The sequence below is a fragment of the Neofelis nebulosa genome, chromosome 18, assembly GCF_028018385.1.
Source record: "Neofelis nebulosa isolate mNeoNeb1 chromosome 18, mNeoNeb1.pri, whole genome shotgun sequence".
NCBI lineage: Eukaryota > Metazoa > Chordata > Mammalia > Carnivora > Felidae > Neofelis > Neofelis nebulosa.
The window spans coordinates 17,009,548-17,027,268 of NC_080799.1; the positions used below are offsets into that span (position 1 = coordinate 17,009,548).

The 17,721-nt window shown below is 42.0% G+C and overlaps 2 protein-coding genes across 8 annotated transcripts in view; one reads left to right on the forward strand and one right to left on the reverse strand.

Annotated features, from left to right (window-relative positions):
* The window catches only part of LOC131501684 (integrin alpha-D-like), a 30,451-nt gene extending 14,745 nt beyond the window's left edge, over positions 1 to 15,706 (forward strand). For 4 of the 7 annotated variants that reach the window (XM_058712064.1, XM_058712060.1, XM_058712062.1 and 1 more), the window contains 16 exons: positions 26 to 156; positions 275 to 432; positions 1,316 to 1,470; positions 1,729 to 1,860; positions 2,685 to 2,758; positions 2,989 to 3,130; positions 4,663 to 4,776; positions 4,890 to 4,969; positions 5,069 to 5,152; positions 7,431 to 7,509; positions 7,673 to 7,780; positions 7,888 to 7,965; positions 8,169 to 8,282; positions 8,434 to 8,535; positions 8,803 to 8,913; positions 15,076 to 15,706. In XM_058712064.1, the coding sequence (XP_058568047.1) occupies positions 26 to 156; positions 275 to 432; positions 1,316 to 1,470; positions 1,729 to 1,860; positions 2,685 to 2,758; positions 2,989 to 3,130; positions 4,663 to 4,776; positions 4,890 to 4,969; positions 5,069 to 5,152; positions 7,431 to 7,509; positions 7,673 to 7,780; positions 7,888 to 7,965; positions 8,169 to 8,282; positions 8,434 to 8,535; positions 8,803 to 8,913; positions 15,076 to 15,174 (1,761 nt within the window). In that variant the 3' untranslated portion in view covers positions 15,175 to 15,706. Of the gene's footprint in view, positions 1 to 25; positions 157 to 274; positions 433 to 1,315; positions 1,471 to 1,728; positions 1,861 to 2,684; positions 2,759 to 2,988; positions 3,131 to 4,662; positions 4,777 to 4,889; positions 4,970 to 5,068; positions 5,153 to 7,353; positions 7,510 to 7,672; positions 7,781 to 7,887; positions 7,966 to 8,168; positions 8,283 to 8,433; positions 8,536 to 8,802; positions 8,914 to 15,075 lie in introns of those variants that run through there. The other 3 variants (XM_058712061.1, XM_058712065.1, XM_058712066.1) reach the window with 3 other exon arrangements.
* Positions 1 to 17,721, reverse strand: part of LOC131501683 (integrin alpha-D-like) — a 155,946-nt gene that overhangs the window by 113,645 nt on the left and 24,580 nt on the right. The window lies entirely within an intron of this gene.

Here is a 17,721-nt window from a genome sequence, read left to right on the forward strand (position 1 = left end):
ACTTCTCCTTTCCCTCTTTGGCCAGCGGATTGCAAGCTCCCAGCTCTCTCCCACACTCCAGTATTTCGGACAGTCGCTGAGTGGGGGTCAGGACCTCACCCAGGATGGACTAGTGGACCTGGCTGTGGGGGCCCGGGGACAGGTGCTGCTGCTCAGGTGATAACTCCCCACATCCCACCCTTTCCCTCTGTGTGTCCAGTTCAAAAGCTGCCGCCTCCCTTGTTCTCCTCCCCAAGGTCAGAGTCAGGTCCTCAGCCCCTCTTTGCACCCTCAGGAGTCAGCCAGTGCTGAATGTGGGGGTGACTATGAGATTCATGCCCTCGGAGGTGGCAAAGGCTGTGTACCAGTGCTGGGAAGAGGTGCCCACCACTCTGGAAGCTGGAAATGCCACAGTCTGTCTCACTATCCACAAAAGTTCACTGGACCAGTTAGGTGAGTTTCTTCCTAGTGAGTCTAGCCCCTTACCCCATAAAGGTTCCCACCCTATCGTCAGGAGAGAATGTGCCCAGGAATCCAAATACCACCTCCACATCCACCCAGCTGCCAGTGTTGGAAACCTGGGTCCCTTTTCTCCCCCTCTCCCCACACCCAGGCCATAGGTTCTATCTCCAGGATACATCTGCCCATTTCTCCCCACTGGCCCCAGCCACCTCCTACCTTTCCTACCTATACTTTGAGCTGTTCCCTTGTCTGTTTTTTGCAGCTCCCACCCTATCCCCACAGAGAAACTATAGGGATTGTTCGTAAAATGCAAATCTAGTTTCCTTACTTTCCTGCTTAACACCCTTCAACCACTTTCTTCTTGCATTTAGAAAGACCAAAATCCTTCCCTACAATGTCCTTGCTGACTTTGCTCCTCTCTGCCCTTCCAAACTCACCTCATCCCACTCTCCCTTTTTGTAAATGTGCCATCATCTCTCTCCCTTCTGGTCTTAGCCACTGTTCTCATGGTCTGGGATTTTCTCTTCCCCATTCTTCACCAACCCCTGCTCATCCTCCAGGTCAGAGATCAGACAAGGCCCACCCAGGGAGGCACCTCTGACGTCCAGCAAGCCCTCCTTGGTACAACTGAGGATCCCACTGTTGAGTTGATCATGGTGTGACATTAAGTCCTACATGCTCATCTCTTTTCCTAGACTGTGAGCTTGGGGCTATATTTCTCTATCTCCTTCTCTACCTATATCCCCAGCACCTGTTGCATCTCATGACCCATAGAAAGTGCGCAGCAAATATTTATTGCACGAATAAAAAAAAAAGCATAGAACTTCAGAGGTTCTCTTTGACTTTTCGTCTTCTGTTTCCCATTCTGCTCCAGGTGATGTCCAAAGCTCTGTCAGGTATGATCTGGCATTAGACCCAAGCCGCCTGATTTCTCGTGCCATTTTTGATGAGACCAAGAACAGGACTTTGTCTCGAAGAAAAACCCTGGGGCTGGGGGATTACTGTGAAACCATTAAGCTGCTTTTACCAGTAAGGACTTTGGGTTCTGGGAAAGGTGGGGGGAGAAGGAGCCCAAGGATAATCTCTGGCATCTCTGCTGCCTGTTGGGTGAGGTGGAAAAGGTGGGGAGAGTGGGGCCTGAGAGAGGAAAGTTGAGGCCAGAGTACCTGGCTGAACAGCTTGCACAGAATTCTGACTGGACAGCAGGAAATGGATGCAGTTGAGAAGGGCCAGTGGTGGAAAGTAAGGAGAAGGATAGTGGGGCTTTGAAAGCCTATTCTCCCTCAGGACTGTGTGGAGGACGTGTTGAGTCCCATCATCCTACATTTCAACTTCTCCCTGGCTGGGGAGCCCATCCCCTCATCTCAGAACCTTCGCCCTGTGCTGGCTGTGGGCTCACAGGACCTCTTCAATGCTTCTGTGAGTCTTCTGACGAAATCCTAGGGATGTACTGATTTTCACTGTATCTCTGTGTGCTTCAAAACCTATTTTGGTTCCCAACCACATCAAGTCCAAATTGCCTCCACCCAGTTACCAAGGCCCTGCCTAGCTAAGACCTTTACACATGTCCCAGCTGGTGCCCACTTTATCTCAATATAAACTCTCTCTCAATATAAACTCTTCTCATTTTTCAAATCCTTCCCAACTTTTCTCATTCCTACTTCTGTTCCTTTTTCCATGTGGTATCTCCTACTTGGAAAACATTTCCTTCTCTCCACCCCAAAGATCTTCTCTAGTCCCCAAAGCTCCAGTCTTATCTTCCACTCTTTTGGAAACATCTATCACTTCTCTGGCTTCCTATTACTTCATGGTGATACCAACGTTACATGACTGGAATCATAGCAATCTGCATCTACTTTTGTGGGTCCTTTAGAATTGTGGGTTCCATAAGTACAAGAACCATGTCTAATTCACCTGTAGTTTCCAGTTTTTCTAACTCCCTACCCACCCCCTTATTGTTACTTAACAGTGTTTGTTGAATAATTGTTCCAATGTGAGTTGGATTTAACTCCTCAACTAAATTCTGTGCCCCTTGAAACCAAAGTTCTTATTCTTTTATATTCTAACTGCCCCTTCCCTACTGCCCCACTTCTTGTCAGTGTCTAGCACACTGTTGTGTGCAGAGTGGGTGTTCAGTAATACTCAATAATGAGTATTACTCATTATTAAGAGGAGTGCTCCTAATGAGGGGAATGAAGGAAGATTGAGACATGGATGGGAAGAGATATTCTGTTTTGCTGCAGCTCCCCTTTGAGAAGAACTGTGGACAAGATCACCTCTGTGAAGGAGACCTGAGTGTCAGTCTCATCTCCTCAGGGTGAGCTCTATCTGCTTTCATTTCTAGACACTTAAGCTTTTGGGTCTCCCATCCTCATAGGATGAGATGTACTTTTGTTTCCCTTTGGCTCTCCTTCTAACAAAGAAATTTTGATCGGAATGTTCTCAGCCAATAGCTCATGACTTCCCACAGTCCCACCCCTACCCCCTATCCAATTCCAACTCATTTCCAATGGAGCCTCTTTTTCAGTTTTGTCCTTCCTCCTCCAGCCTGCAGACCCTGGTGGTAGGGAGCTCCTTGGAGCTTAATGTGACAGTGACTCTGTGGAATGAAGGTGAGGATTCCTATGGAACTGTGATCAACTTCTACTATCCAGCAGGGCTGTCCTATCGACGAGTGTTAGGAACCCAGGTAAATAGCTCCCTTGGGCTCCAGTTGCTGGGATCTCTTCCCTGCTCTGGGTTATAGTACTTTTCTTTTAATTCTTCTCTGGTGAAATATAAACACACACACACACACACACACACACACACACACACACACACACACAGACATACACAGACACACACATACAGAGTTCCAGAGTCAGAGAGGGATGGAGGGAGGGAGGAAGGGAGATAGAGTGAGAAGTGCATAAAGCTTACGTATGATGAATAATATTAATGAAATGTCTATGTAATTAGCATCAGGTCAAGAAATAATACACTGCTGCTGGCACCCCCAGATGTCCTCCCTGTGCCTTTCCTTATAACCTCACTCTCTCCCCGAAGGTAATCACTAAAGTATATTAGGAACTGATGATCACAGTAAGAATAGTGATTGCCGTTTCTTAGATAAAACCAGTGAGTTTTTGCCAATATTTGAAATTTATATGAATGGAAACATGTTATATGTTCTCTTGTATATTTATTCATTTCTTCAACGTATGTTTGTGAAATTCATCCATGTTGTTCCTTGTGGCTGTAAAACACTTTTATTGCTATTTGGAATCCCTTTGTATGACTGTACCACAACTTATTTACCCATTTCACAATTGATGGTCATTTGAGTTGTTCTCTGATATTGGCCATGACTATTCTTGAGCATGTATCTTGGTACACATATGCATAATATTTGGAAGATGTATGTCAGTTATGGAATTTCTGAATCATTGAGTATGCACATTTTCAATTATAATAAGTAAAGTCAAACCATTTCCACCTATTTGCACTTCCATCACCTGTGGCTTTCCATCCACTCCAACACTTGGCATTGTCAGACTTTAAAATTTTTGTCTATCTGTTGATACCTCCTTGAAGTTTTAATTTACATTTATTTAATGAAGTTGAGCAAATTGTAATCATTTCCTGGTCATTTTGATTTCTTCTTTTAGGAAGTGCTTGTCCAAGTCTTTTCCTTATTCTTCTACTGACTTGTCCATACTTTTCTAGTTGTTAAGAGCTCTTTAATATTCTTGTTACTAATACTTTTCCAGTTATATGTATTAAGTATATTTTACAGTCCTGTTCCCAGTCTTTTCAGTCTCTGCATAGTGTCTCTTGATGAGCCAAATGTCTTAATTTGATTGTGGTTGAATTTTATCAAATATTTTCCTTTGTCTTTTTTTTTTTTTTTTAATGTGTGGATCTTATCTGAAATGCTTCCCTACTCCAAGGTTATGAAGATAATCCCCTGTATTATCTTTTAAAAGCTTTATAATTGTGCCTTTTCACATTAAGAATTTTTATCTAGCTGGAATATTTTAATGTATGGAGTGAGGTAGGGATCCAATGTGTTTTGCTCTTTTGTTTGTTTTATTTTGTTTTGAATAGGCCGATTTTCCTAAGACCATTTTTTGAAAAGTCTGTCCTTTTCCCTACTGTTCTGCAATGCCCCACTGTTATATATCTAGCCCACATATGCACATGGGTAACATATTTGAATTTCTTTTCCTCCTCTGGAAGCAACCACACCAGCGCCCACTGCGACTGGAATGTGAGGCAGCGCCCACAGGGAATGAGAGCCTGAGGAGCAGCAGCTGTAGCATCAACCATCCCATCTTCCACGAGGGCACTAAGGTGAATGCTTCCCCCCAAATCCTCATCACTCTGCTCCTTTGTCCTTACCCATTTTCTTCCCTCACTCCCCCATGACTTTCCTTATCCCCATTCTTTCATTCTTTTCCTCTCAGGGCACCTTCCTAATCACATTTGATGTCTCCTACAAGGCCACCCTAGGAGACAAGTTGTTTCTGAGGGCCAATGTAAGCAGGTGAGTCCAGGTGTATCCCTCACTCTTCCATCTTATGCTCCAGTCAGAGGTTTCTCTCTTGGATTCCTTCCCAACTGGGCTCCCCCCCTCTCTCTCCAGTGAGAATAATAAGCCTACATCCAGCAAGACCACCTTCCAGCTGGAGCTCCCTGTGAAATATGCTGTCTACATGGTGATCAGCAGGTATTTAATACCTGCCCTCCCTTGACCTCTGACCTTCCTCTAAGCCTAGTACCTCCCATGGCTGCCCAGCCTGCTCTTGAAAGGATGGGTATCTAAACTATCCCCTCTGATTCCTCACATGGAAATACTTGTGACCAGCCGTACATTTATCTATAATACCATCTACCATACAGTTCTTGCTTCTTCTCTGATGAATTGGCCTACTATTTGGATGCACATTTGCCACCATTGTGCACTCCTCTCTCTTTCTCTAAGATGGAGGCTTCCTTTAACATGAAGCCAATTCTGGTTTTGGTGCTAGATATGAATGTGCAGAGGTGAAACTAACTAGGTTAAGATTGAGGCTTTTTTAGCACTCTGAAGTGGGGAATATGGTTTGTCACCACACAGAGGAAATAAAAGGTCAGGTTTTCACCAAACCAGAAGGAGAGCAGAGGTGTGAGAAACTGCTGGGAAAGTCTCTAAGAGGCCAAGGCTGCAGCAGGCCACAGGAGAGGCAAGTGCCGGGTTGTTGCTCTCAGTTTTGAAGGTGGGTGGAGGAGCAGGGGCAGGTCAGGCTGGAAGCAAGGCAAAGAGCCCTGAATACCTCACCAAACTCCAGAGGCTTAGTGAGTTGGTCAGAAGCTTATAATATTGCCATGGGACAGAGTTTGCTACTGTTGTTGCTGCTGCTGCTGACACATGAAATTTTAGGGGAACTGGGTTGGGGGTGCTGATCAAACAGTGTGTCATTGCCCTTCCAAACTCTGTGTCCTAATTTCCCCTTCTAACCATGGGAGAACAGTGAAACTTGTAATTTAAGAGCTTCCAGTTATATATACTTATGATATGACAGGCATTTTAAATGTACTTGACACATATCTACATTCCTTTAATCCTTCGAATAACTCTATGACATAGTTATTGTTAACCACCCTTTTTTAGCAACAAAGAAATCAAGAGGTTAAATAACTTGCCCCTGTCAGTCAGCTGGGAAGTGATAGCACCACGAATCACTCAGATGGTCTGGCTCCAGAGCTTGTGCTCATGCCCATATACTACTGTGCCTCTCCAAGGATTGGGAAAACTGAGTGATTTACTGAAATTTGAAAAGAGAGTTAGAACTGAAGTTTTAAGGTGAAAAAACTGAAGCACAGAGAGAAACATTTGGGATCAGGAGCATAGAGGAGGGCAAACACACTGAGGGAAAAAATAAATTCTAACATTTATGTCATTGCTGCAAACTGCCTCACAACTCTATTACAGGCACTATTGTTAGCATCCTCATTCTAAAGAGGAAGAAACTACAGGGCTCCAGAGAGGTTTAGTAGCTTGCCTTAAATTAGTTGGGTAGGAAGTGGTAGACTGAAATGTGAACCCAGATGGCTTGGCTCCAAAACCTGTGTTCTTAATCATCAAACTGACAGTCACATCTGTGGGAAAACTGGGGTGGGGGGTGTGGAGTTTCCGTATGGCTGGCCTGGCTTCTGTACACTAGCTGCTGGTGAAATGTGCATGTCCCGTTGCTTGTTTGCTTGATTCCACTGAGACCTTAGATGATAACTCTGGAAAGACAGGGATTATGGCTTGTTAACTGTTGTATCTCCAGAGTCAAGCACACAGCCAGTCACAGGGTAAATGTTTACTGAAGAAGGCCATGGATGCATGGATAGATGGATGGAAACCCACCTGCAGCCTGGGACATTTATGTCCGCTCCAGGGTCTTGTGTTCATGCACCATCCTTTTTCACATTTACTTAGCTGCCCCAGGATAGCCACATTTATTTTATTCTTTCCATCTGGAGGGGCTTGCACTGCATTTTTTCCTGAGTGATCCAACCAAGATTCCCTTGAGTCCCCTTAGGCTTTTTTGTTCTGGCAGTGGCCTCTGCAAGCATTACCTAAGGCCAACCACGTACCTACTAGAGGAGAAAGGCATGTGAATGCCTTCTTCTCGTGGGAAAGTGTTTAAATGTTATAATAAGTAATGTTTAAGTTGGGCCTTTAAGTGACATTTTCCAGAAGGGGAGTGGTAATTACATTCCAAGCAAAAGAAAGAACTTGAACAAAGTTATGGGAACTTGAAAGAGCCAGGGTATCAGAGGGCAACCTAGCAGTTCTGGGTGACTGGGGCAAAAGTCATGGGAGAGGGGCTGAAGCTGAGTCTGCAGAGGCATGCGGGGACTGTAATTATATCTCTGGGCATTCTTCTGGGCCCACAGAGCCTTTGGAAGACGACTGGGGCAAAAGTGAGGATGGCTCCGTAGCTGTTTCTCACCAACAAGCCCTCTCTCTCCAGGCAGGAAGAATCTACCAAGTACTTCAACTTTTCAACTTCTGGTGAGAAGAGCAAGAAAGAAGCTGAGCATCGTTATCGTGTGAGAAGCCAGGGAGCATCCATATCTTCCCTCCCATGGTGCTGCTAATGTTTGGAGCTTGTGGAAAAGAGACAGACAGTGTACTTGAGGGCTAGAACCAGAAAAGGAGTGGGATTTGGGATGCTCTAGGACCACAATAACGTTCTGTCTCAATTTTCTGCAGGTGAATAACCTGAGTCAGCGAGATCTGGCCATCAGCATTCATTTCTGGGTTCCTATCCTGCTGAATGGTGTGGCTGTGTGGGATGTGGCTGTTGTGGCCCCTTCACAGGTGCCTGCTTGCCTTTCCTAATGCTCCGGAGTCTGACCCACAGTGCCCCACACCGTCTTACCAGTGAAATGTTGATCATTTTGTGGCTATTTTCTCTCTCTCACTAGAGTCTCCCCTGCGTGTCAGAGAGGGAACCTCCCCAGCATCCTGAATTCCTGACCCAGATTCCAGGGAGTCTTGTACTGGTGAGAAAGACCCTGGATTCCCATTGCAGGACCAGCTGCATATTAGGGTATATAGGGAAATGCACTTGCTGGGTTGCAGATGTATACATATGTCCTATAATTGTTCATCTGTTCTCGACCCCAAGCCTGACAGAGTTTATTTTCTGCTGTCGTTCTTGTCTAAACTAAGACCCTCCTCAACTTCATTCCTCTCCTGTCCCTAGAACTGCTCCATTGCTGATTGCCTGAGGTTCCGCTGCGACCTTCCCTCCTTTGGCATCCAGGAGGAAGTTGAATTCATCCTGAAGGGCAACCTCAGCTTTGACTGGGTCAGCCAGGTGTGTAGGCCCAACAGGAGAGTCCCCCCTTCCCCCCCAGGATTCAGGTGCCACCAGATGACGTCTGTGTCCATCCTCCAGCCAGGACATTTCTTGAACTCTGTGCCTTTCCCAGTGCTAGTTCCTCATCTGTGCCCCCTCTGTTTTGTAGACATTGCAGAAGAAGGTATTGATTGTAAGTGTGGCTGAAATCACGTTCAACAGGTCCATGTATTCCCAGCTTCCAGGACAAGAGGCATTCTTGAGTGCTCAGGTAGTGACTGTGTGGTAGGCAGTGGCCAGGCTGGTAAAAGGGCTCCTAATGCAAAATCTGTGGTGCCTTGTGGGAGACTCACAAGCTTGGAGGGAGGAAGGATGAAGGTCTCTCAGCAGGAGGGTTGTCCCTACACCCATGAGTTTTTCTGTATGTCACCCCTTGGAGTAAAGGAAGGAGGGGAGAGAGTTAAAGGTTGGGGAACCTGGGAAGAGTCTGGGACAGCAAGAGTTCTGATACTTTCTGATGAGGTCACCTCCACTCCAGATGGAGATGGTACTGGAGAAGTATGAGGTCTACAACCCTGTCCCCATTATTGTGGGCAGCTCTTTGGGAGGACTGCTGCTGCTGGCTCTCATCACAGCCATCCTCTACAAGGTGAGTGTTTTCATCCTGCTTTTGACACCACCAGTTTTTGATCCCATTCTTTCTGCATTGTGGGGAAGAGCTCACCTTGGATATAGGTACACATTCTTTATTTTTTGTTATTATCAAATTTTTTATTAATTTTTTAAATCTAATTCACATCCAGTGCAATATTGGTTTTAGGAGTAGAATTCGGTAATTGATAACTTACATACAACACCCACGGTTCATAACAACATGTGTCCTCCTTAATACCCATCACCCATCTAGCCCACTCCCACCTACCTCCCTCCATCAACCTGCAGTTTGTTCTATATCACTTAGAGTCTCTTGTGGTTTGTTTCCCTCTCTCTTCTTTCCCCTCTTGCCATATGTTAATCAGTTTTCTTTCTTAAAATCCCCATATGAGTGATTTCATATGGTATTTGTCTTTCTCTGATCGACTTATTTCACTTAGCATAATACATTCTAGCTCATCCACATCATTGCAAATAGTAAGATTTCATTCTTTTTGATGGCTGAGTAATATTCCATCATATATATATATATATATATATATATATATATATACACATACATATATGTATATATATATGTATATATATGTATGCACACACACACGTACACATACACACACACTGCATCATTATCCATTCATCAGTTCAATGGAAATTTTGTCTCTCTCCATAGTTTGTCTTTTGTTGATAATGCTGCTATAAACATGCAGTGCACGTACCCTTTCAAATCTGTCTTTTTTTAGCTTTGGGTGAATATTTAATAGGGCATTTGTGGATCTAGGGTAGTTCTATTTTTAGTTTTTTGAGGAACCTCCATATTGTTGTCCACTTTGCATTCCCTTCAACAGTGCAAGAGGTCCCCTTTCTCCCAATCCTTGCCAACACCTGTTGTTTCTTGTGTCGCTAATATTAGCCATTCTGAAAGATGTGAGGTGGTATCTCATTGTGGTTTTGATTTGTATTTCCTTGATGATGAGTGATATTGAACATATTCATGTTAGCAATCTGGATGTGTTCTTTGGAGGTATTTATTCATGTCTTCTGCACATTTCTTAACAGGGTTGTGTGTTTTTTGGCTACTGAGTTTTATAAATTCTTTATCAGATATGTTGTTTGCAGATATCTTCTCCCAATCCACAGGGTGCCTTTTAGTTTAGTTCTTATTTCCTTCACTGTGCAGAAACTTTTTATCTTGACTAAGTCCCAGTAATTCAGGTTTGCTTTTGTTTCCCTTGCCTTTAGCAACGTGTGTACTAATAAGTTGCTACAGCCAAAGTGAAAGAGGTTGCTGCCTTTGTTCTCTTCTAGGATTTTGATGGTCTCCTGTTTCACATTTAGGTCTTTCATCCATTTTGAATTTGTTACTGTGTATGGCATAGGATAGAGGTGCAATTTCATTGTTTTGCATGTCACTCCCCAGTTTTCCAAACACCCGTTGTTGAAGACACCGTCTTTTTTCCATTGAATATTCTTTCTTGCTTTGTCGAAGGTGAGTAAACCATATAGTTGTGGGTCCATTTCTTGGTTTTATATTTTGTTCCATTGACCTATGTGTCTGTTTTTGTACCCACACTGTCTTGATGACTAAAGACTTGCAGTATAGCATGAAATCTGGAATCATGATGCCTCCAGTTTTGTTTTGCTTTATCAGGATTGCTTTGGCTATTCAGGGTCTTTGGTGGTTGCATACAAATTTTAAGATTGTTCTAGCTCTGCAAAAAATGCTGGTGGTATTTATTTATTTATTTACTTACTTTTTTTATTCATTTTTAATTTAAATTTTAGTTAGTTAACATACAGTCAATATTAGTTTCAGGAGTGGAATCCAATGATTCATTATTTATATACAACACCCAGTGCTCATCACAACAGGTGTCTTGGTGGTATTTTGATAAGGATTGCATTAAATGTGTAGATTGCTTTGGGTAGTACAGACATTTTCACAATGTTTTTCTTCTTCTAATTCATGAACATACAGGCTTTTCCTTTTGTTTGTGTCCTCTTCAATATCTTTCATATAGTTTCACTATAGTTCATATAGTCAATGATTTCAGGAGTAGATTCCCTAATGCCCCTTACCCACTTAGCCCATCCTCCCTCCCACAACCCCTCCAGTAACCCTCTGTTTGTTCTCCATATTTAAGAGTCTCTTATGTTTTGTCCCCCTCCCTGTTTTTATATTATTTTTGCTTCCTTTCCCTTATGTTCATCTGTTCTGTTTGACTCTTCTTTAAATGTCTGGTAGAAATCCCCTGGGAAACCTTTGCCCCAGGACTCTTGTTTTTGAGGAGATTTTTGATAACTGATTCAATTTCTTTGCTGGTTATGGATCTCTTTAAATTTTATATATATTTCTCTTTAAGTTTTTGTAGTTTGTGAGTTCCTAGGAATTTTCCCATTTCTTCCAGATGGTCCAGTTTGCTGGCATATAATTTTTAACAGTATTCTTTTATAATTGTTGTATTTCTGTGGTGTTGGTTGTGATCTCTCCTTTTCATTTGTGATTTTATCCATTTGAATCCTTTCTCTTTTTTTCTTAATAACTCTTTTTAGGGGGTTATCAATTTTATTAATTCTTCCAGAGAACCAGCTGTTAGTTTCATTGATCTGTTCTACTGTTTTTGTGTGTTTGTTTCTATATCATTTACTTCTGCTCTAATCTTTATTATTTCAGTTCTTCTACTGGCTTCTACTGTTGCTTTTCTGCCTCTTTTATGTGTAAGGTTAGGCTGTGTATTTGGGACCTTTCTTGCTTCTTGAGACAGGCCTGAACTGCAATATATTTTCCTCTTAAGACTGCCTTTTCTGCATTGTGTTTTCATTTTCACTGGCTTCCATGTATTTTTAAATTTCTTCTTTAATTTCCTGGTTAACTCATTAATTCTTTAGTTAGGATATTCTTTAACCTTCATGTATTTGAGGGTTTTCAAAATTTTTTGTGTGCTTGATTTCGTTTCATAGCATTGTGATCTGAAAATATACATAATATTATCTCAATTTTTTTTGTACTTGTTGAGGGCTGATTTGTGACCCAGTATGTGATCTATTCTGGAGAATGTTCCATGTGCACTTGAGAAGAATGTGTATTCTGCTGCTTTAGGATGAAATATCCTGAATATATCTATTAAGTTCATCCGGTCCAGTGTGTCATTCAAAGTCATTGTTTCCTTGGGGGTGTTAAAGTCCTCTACTCTTATTGTATTATTATCAATTAATCTCTTTATGTTTGTTATTAATTGAATTATGTATTTGGGTGCTTCCAATTTGGGGCCTAAGTATTTACTATTGTTAGATCTTCCTGATGGATAGATGCCTTAATTATGATCTAATGCCCTTCTTTATCTCTTGTTACACTCTTTGTTTTAAAGTCTGATGTGTCTGATAGAAATATAGGTAACCCAGCGTGGTGTTTTTTTTTTTAACATCCATTAGCATGATAGATAGTTTTCCATCCTTTTATCTTCAATCTGCCAATGCCTTTAGGTCTAAAATGAGTCTTTTGTAGGCAAGATATAGATATACCTTTCTAAAAAAAAATTCTATTCTGACACTTTGTGTGTTTTGATTGGAGCACTTAGTCTATTTACATTCAGAGTAATTATTGAAAGATATGAATTTGTGCCATTTTGTTGACTGTACAGTGATGTTTCTGGTGATGGTCTCTGGTCCATTGTAGTCTGTTGTTTGGTCTTTCTGTTTTTCCTCTTCACTCAGAGTCTCCCTTAAAATTTTCTGCCAGGCTGGTTTAATGGTCATGAGCTCCTTTAGTTTTTGTTTGTTTGGAAAGTCCTTATTTCTCCTCCTATACTGAATGACAGCCTTGCTGGAAAAGGACCTCTTGGCTGCATATTTTTTGCATTCAGCATGTTGAATATTTCCTGGCACATTTCCTGCCACTCTTTTCTGGCCTGCCATGTTTCTGTGGACAGTTGTGCTGCAAACCTAATCTGCTTTCCTTGTAGATTAAGGACTTTTCCCTCCTTTCTGCTTTCAGGATTCTTTCCTTATCTGTGTATTTTGTAAATTTGACTATGACATGCCTTGGTGATGACCCGCTTTTGTTGAATTTAATGGGAGTTCTCTGTGCTTCTTGGATTTTGATGTCTGTGTTTTTCCCTAGATTAAGAAGTTTTCAGCTATAATTTGTTCTGATAAACCTTCTGCCCTGTTTTCTTTCTCTTCATCTTCTGGGACTCCCAAGACATAGATGTTATTACATTTTAATAAGCGACCTAGTTCCCTAAGTCTGTCATTGTCATCCATGACCTTTCTTTCCTTCATCTTTTCATTTTCATTATTTTCCATAATTTTATCTTCTATATCACTGATTTCCTCCTCTACTTCACCCATCTTTGTTTTTATAGCTTCAATTTGGGATTGCATCTCAGTTTATACCATTTTAAACTTTGGCCCAAGTAGATTTTAGTTCTTTTATCTCTGCAGTAAGGGATTCTTTAGTGTCTCCTATGCTTTTTTCAGGCACAGCTAACACCCTTAATTGTTTTAAATTATAGTTCAGACATCTTACTTATATCTATATTGACTAAATATCTCTGACTGTCATTTATTCCTGTTCTTTCTTTTGGGGTGAATTCCTCCATCTTGTGATTTTGGAGAGAAAGAAAGAAAGAAAAATCAAAATACAACCAAATAAATTTTTAAAAAATTGGAGAAAGAAAAAGAAATTAAATAAATAAAATAAAATACATAAACGAAGCTAGATCCTAGGTGTGTTTTGGTCTGCTTTTTACAAGAAGCTTGGTAGAAAAAGGTAGAAGGAAAGAAAAGAAAAAGAAAAGAAAAATATATACATATAATTTAAAAATGATAAAAATTTTAAAATAAAATAATAAAAATTGCTCTTTCTCTATCTAACAAAAATAAAGACAAAAATAAAAGAACAAAAAGAACAGACAAAAGAGAGAAAGAAGAAAGAAAGAAAGAAAGAAAGAAAGAAAGAAAGAAAGAAAGAAAGAAAGACCCCCATGGGGCACTAGGCACTTTTTCCCTTAGAGCTGAAACTTTGCAGCCGTCAATGATCCATAGACTTAGTGTGTGAAGGGATTTGTGCTGGTCCTCTGGGAGTGGGGCCTGCCTCTCTGATTCTCTGGTACAATTGCTGTAATGGAGATATGTCTGCAGGGCACAGTGTCACCGGGTTTGGTGTAGTGGCTCCATTCTCCACTTGGTGGCTCACTGAGTGGTTCAATTTGATGGGTTCAGTCACTGAAGTGTTTCAATCTGATGGTGTCACAAGAAAATGGTTTGGCCCTGTTCGCTCTTATTTGGAGTGGTAAATGCATGCCACCCCTCCTCAGCAAGCCCTCACAGATGTGCAGTGACACTGCCTGTGTCCCTGGTTTCTATCATATACCTGCCTTCACCCTGTCTGTGCCTGAGCTGTCTGCCTTCCAAACGGTGCAGCACTCTGTGATTTAACTCAGGCACAACTGTGTTTCAAAACCTTCCACTTCACAGAACCACCCCCCCCGCCCCGCAGTTCCTTGGATGCCCTGATCCCATGGAGGGTCTCCTCTTGGATGCCCATGGAGGGATGGAGGGTCTTCATGTTTTGTGGCTGGTGCTGGCTTGTTGCAGAAGACAGCTGCCTGACCACACAGCAGATCAGAGTTTATGGTAAATTGCAACACACAACCAGTACCAGGGTTTGCAGACCTCCCCTGGCCTACGTGCACATTCTTGCTAGGTCGCTGAGTGTGAGAGATCCCTTCCCACGTATGACATCACCAGTCCTCATTAGTCCCTATGAATGTACCTTCCTATCTGATTCTCAGGACGCTGTTAATTGCTCTCCCTGTCTTTTCCACTCTCCTCTTCTTCACTACATGTTTCCCTTCATAGCAAATTGTAACATAAAAACAAAGACCTGGATTTGGTGTGGATACCAGCGCTGATTCCTTCCGTGACTGTAGGCAGTGCCTGGCCCATGCTGGGTCTTGATTTCTCATTCTGAAGGTGATTCCACCCCACTCACAGAATTTTGGTAAAGGCTAAATGACATAGCATGTCTAACGTTTCTAGTGCAGTGCTGGAACATAGTAGGGGCTCTTCCAATGGTGATCCCTCTCCCTCCCCAGTTGTCTCATTTCCCCTCTTCCACTGGATTTCCTAATTCCCTTTTCCTTCCTCTCCACAGGTTGGCTTCTTCAAACGTCAGTATAAGGAAATGATAGAGGAAGCAAATGGACAGACTATCTCAGAAAATGGGACCTCAGACCATCAAGTTGCCCAATAAGAAACTACCTCCTATTCTCCCTTGGACCTGTTCTCCTGTGAGAGGTTTCCTGGCCCTCTTACTCTAACCTAAGTTAGGCCAGCAGGGAGAGAAATGCTCCATGTGAGGGAGGCCAGGATCAGGTTGCTTTCTCCCTTTGGGAGATGCATTGTGTTCACCCAAAGTGCTTGCCTGGGAAGGGCTATTTGTTTTGTCAAGGCTGCAACTGGAAACCCCAGAACAGGATCTTCACCATTGCCCCTGGGTGGGCTTGATTTTGATTTTTACCTAGAAATACATGAACAATAGCTTCAGGCTCCAGTCTCTCTTTCTTCACTAGCCACCAATGATCTTTCTAAAGTACAGTACTAAACAATCCACAATCCTCATCTATCTTTGGTGGATCCCTAATTTTCATAGAATGGCAATTGAACTCTCCAATTGATATTAGGAATCCAGCTCCATTTCCAGAAAGTGGGCTTTGATACACACGTCATGAGTTGCTCTGTGCATCACTATTGTCCTAATTCCTAGTAAAATACTATCAGTATCAGCTCTTTGTCTCAGCAATCTCAGTCCAGATTTTGAAACTGAATTGGGAATAAAATGTCTACACATTGGAATTTGTAAACATGGCTTCCAGCCTTTGTCAGCATTGCTGGCTGGGAGGGAGAAGTAGTACCCCAGCAGGGGTATTGCCCCAATGTCACTTTGGCTCAGCTAGCTCCAGCATCTCTCAAGAGACCAAGATGCCCAGGATACTTCCATTTTTTGAGGTTCCAAATATAGTGAATGAAGAAATGCTAAAGCATTATCCTAAAAATTGTGTATTTTTTTTTTAATTTTTTTTTTCCAACGCTTTTTATTTATCTTTGGGACAGAGAGAGACAGAGCATGAACAGGGGAGGGGCAGAGAGAGAGGGAGACACGGAATCGGAAACAGGCTCCAGGCTCTGAGCTGTCAGCACAGAGCCTGACGCGGGGCTCGAACTCACAGGCCGTGAGATCGTGACCTGGCTGAAGTCGGACGCTTAACCGACTGCGCCACCCAGGCGCCCCAAAAATTGTGTATTTTAAATGTTTGCATTAACAATTTAACACATTGCACAAAACAATGCATGTGCATTTTTTGGTTAGTATGTCAAAGGTCTAAAACTGTAGGGATGGGAGTCCTGTATAGTGATGCCTATAGTGTCCACTAACCATGGTGGATGCTGGCCTTCTGTGAAGCCTGGGGCCAGGACAAGAAAGTTAAATACAATGGAGGTTATTAATGTCCCTATGTTAGGGTAACCTGACTTCTTAATCTACTCACTCTATTCTCCAGTCTGTCACTGATAAGAAGCTGATGGGGCTGTGGTGGGGGCAAGGAGAAGGGGCTCAGTTGGAAAGGTCATTAGAGTGGACTAATACACAGATATTTCTTACAAATCCTAGGATGTAATGAAGGGGTCATTATTTGCATATGGCTAGTGATTAGAAGGCACTTTGAAGCCCTATATCAGAGACCTGCCGCCCCAAATAAGCATTCTTACTCTTATACCACCCATCTTAGCATAAAGGCCAAACCAGTGCCCAGTATTGACTTGTGAGTCAACACATAGCAGGCCATTCCATGCCCTAGAGGGATCCCACTGCTGCTGCCACCTCCCAGGAGTTTGGGCAATTTGGATGTTTGAATTAAAACTACAGAAGGGTGAGACAGTTGATGAGTGATTTTAGGGGAAGCTGGAAAATGACCCTTTACTGCCAACCAAAAATACCTCCTGCATTCACCATTATAGGGCCCAAAATCCCTTTGGAGTTTCCAGAAGGACAAAATACTATGCAATAGCTATGAGTGGGCCTTAAGATTAGAGTATATGAGAATCAAGCTTGAGAATGTTGTTTCTCAAAATGTGTTCCATGAATCACAGTGGTGTCTGGTGGTCTCCTAAGTGCTAAGTTTTAGGGAAAAAAAACCCAGCAAGGAACAGTTTTGAACCCATACATTTCACACATTTGAAACTGGTGACTTTCATAGAAATACTGCTATATCCTTAATAATTGTGTTCCTAAAGGTTGTCCATGGGCTCTAAGGACTGCAGTGGGCTCTTGCCTAAAATGAAGGCAACAGGTGTTATTTTCACCTGTTTGCATATTTGCATATTATTACTTATATTAATTTTATTTGCATTTTTCACAGGTGCTCTTGTGTTATGCTATATCTCCAAATCACAAAAATGGATCAATGGCTCAAAATTTTTTCATTGAAACATAAAAGTTGTGATTTAAAAAAAGTAAATTGCTTAGGATAATATCATCAAAATCAATATTGAATGAGATTCCAGTGAACATTTAGTATAGGGATATGAATGGTGGGATGAGTTATTCTGAACCCAAAATTAAAATATATCTAGAAAATATTATACCATTGAAATTGGATTTTATTGGGTTACATATCTATTTTCTCCTAGGCCATTATCCATTATGAAACTTTGTCAAATGATGGCATGAAGTTATCAAAGCTTTTGTGTCATTTTCACACATGATAAAATTGACCTCTCAGATAAGGCAACAAAGGCTTCT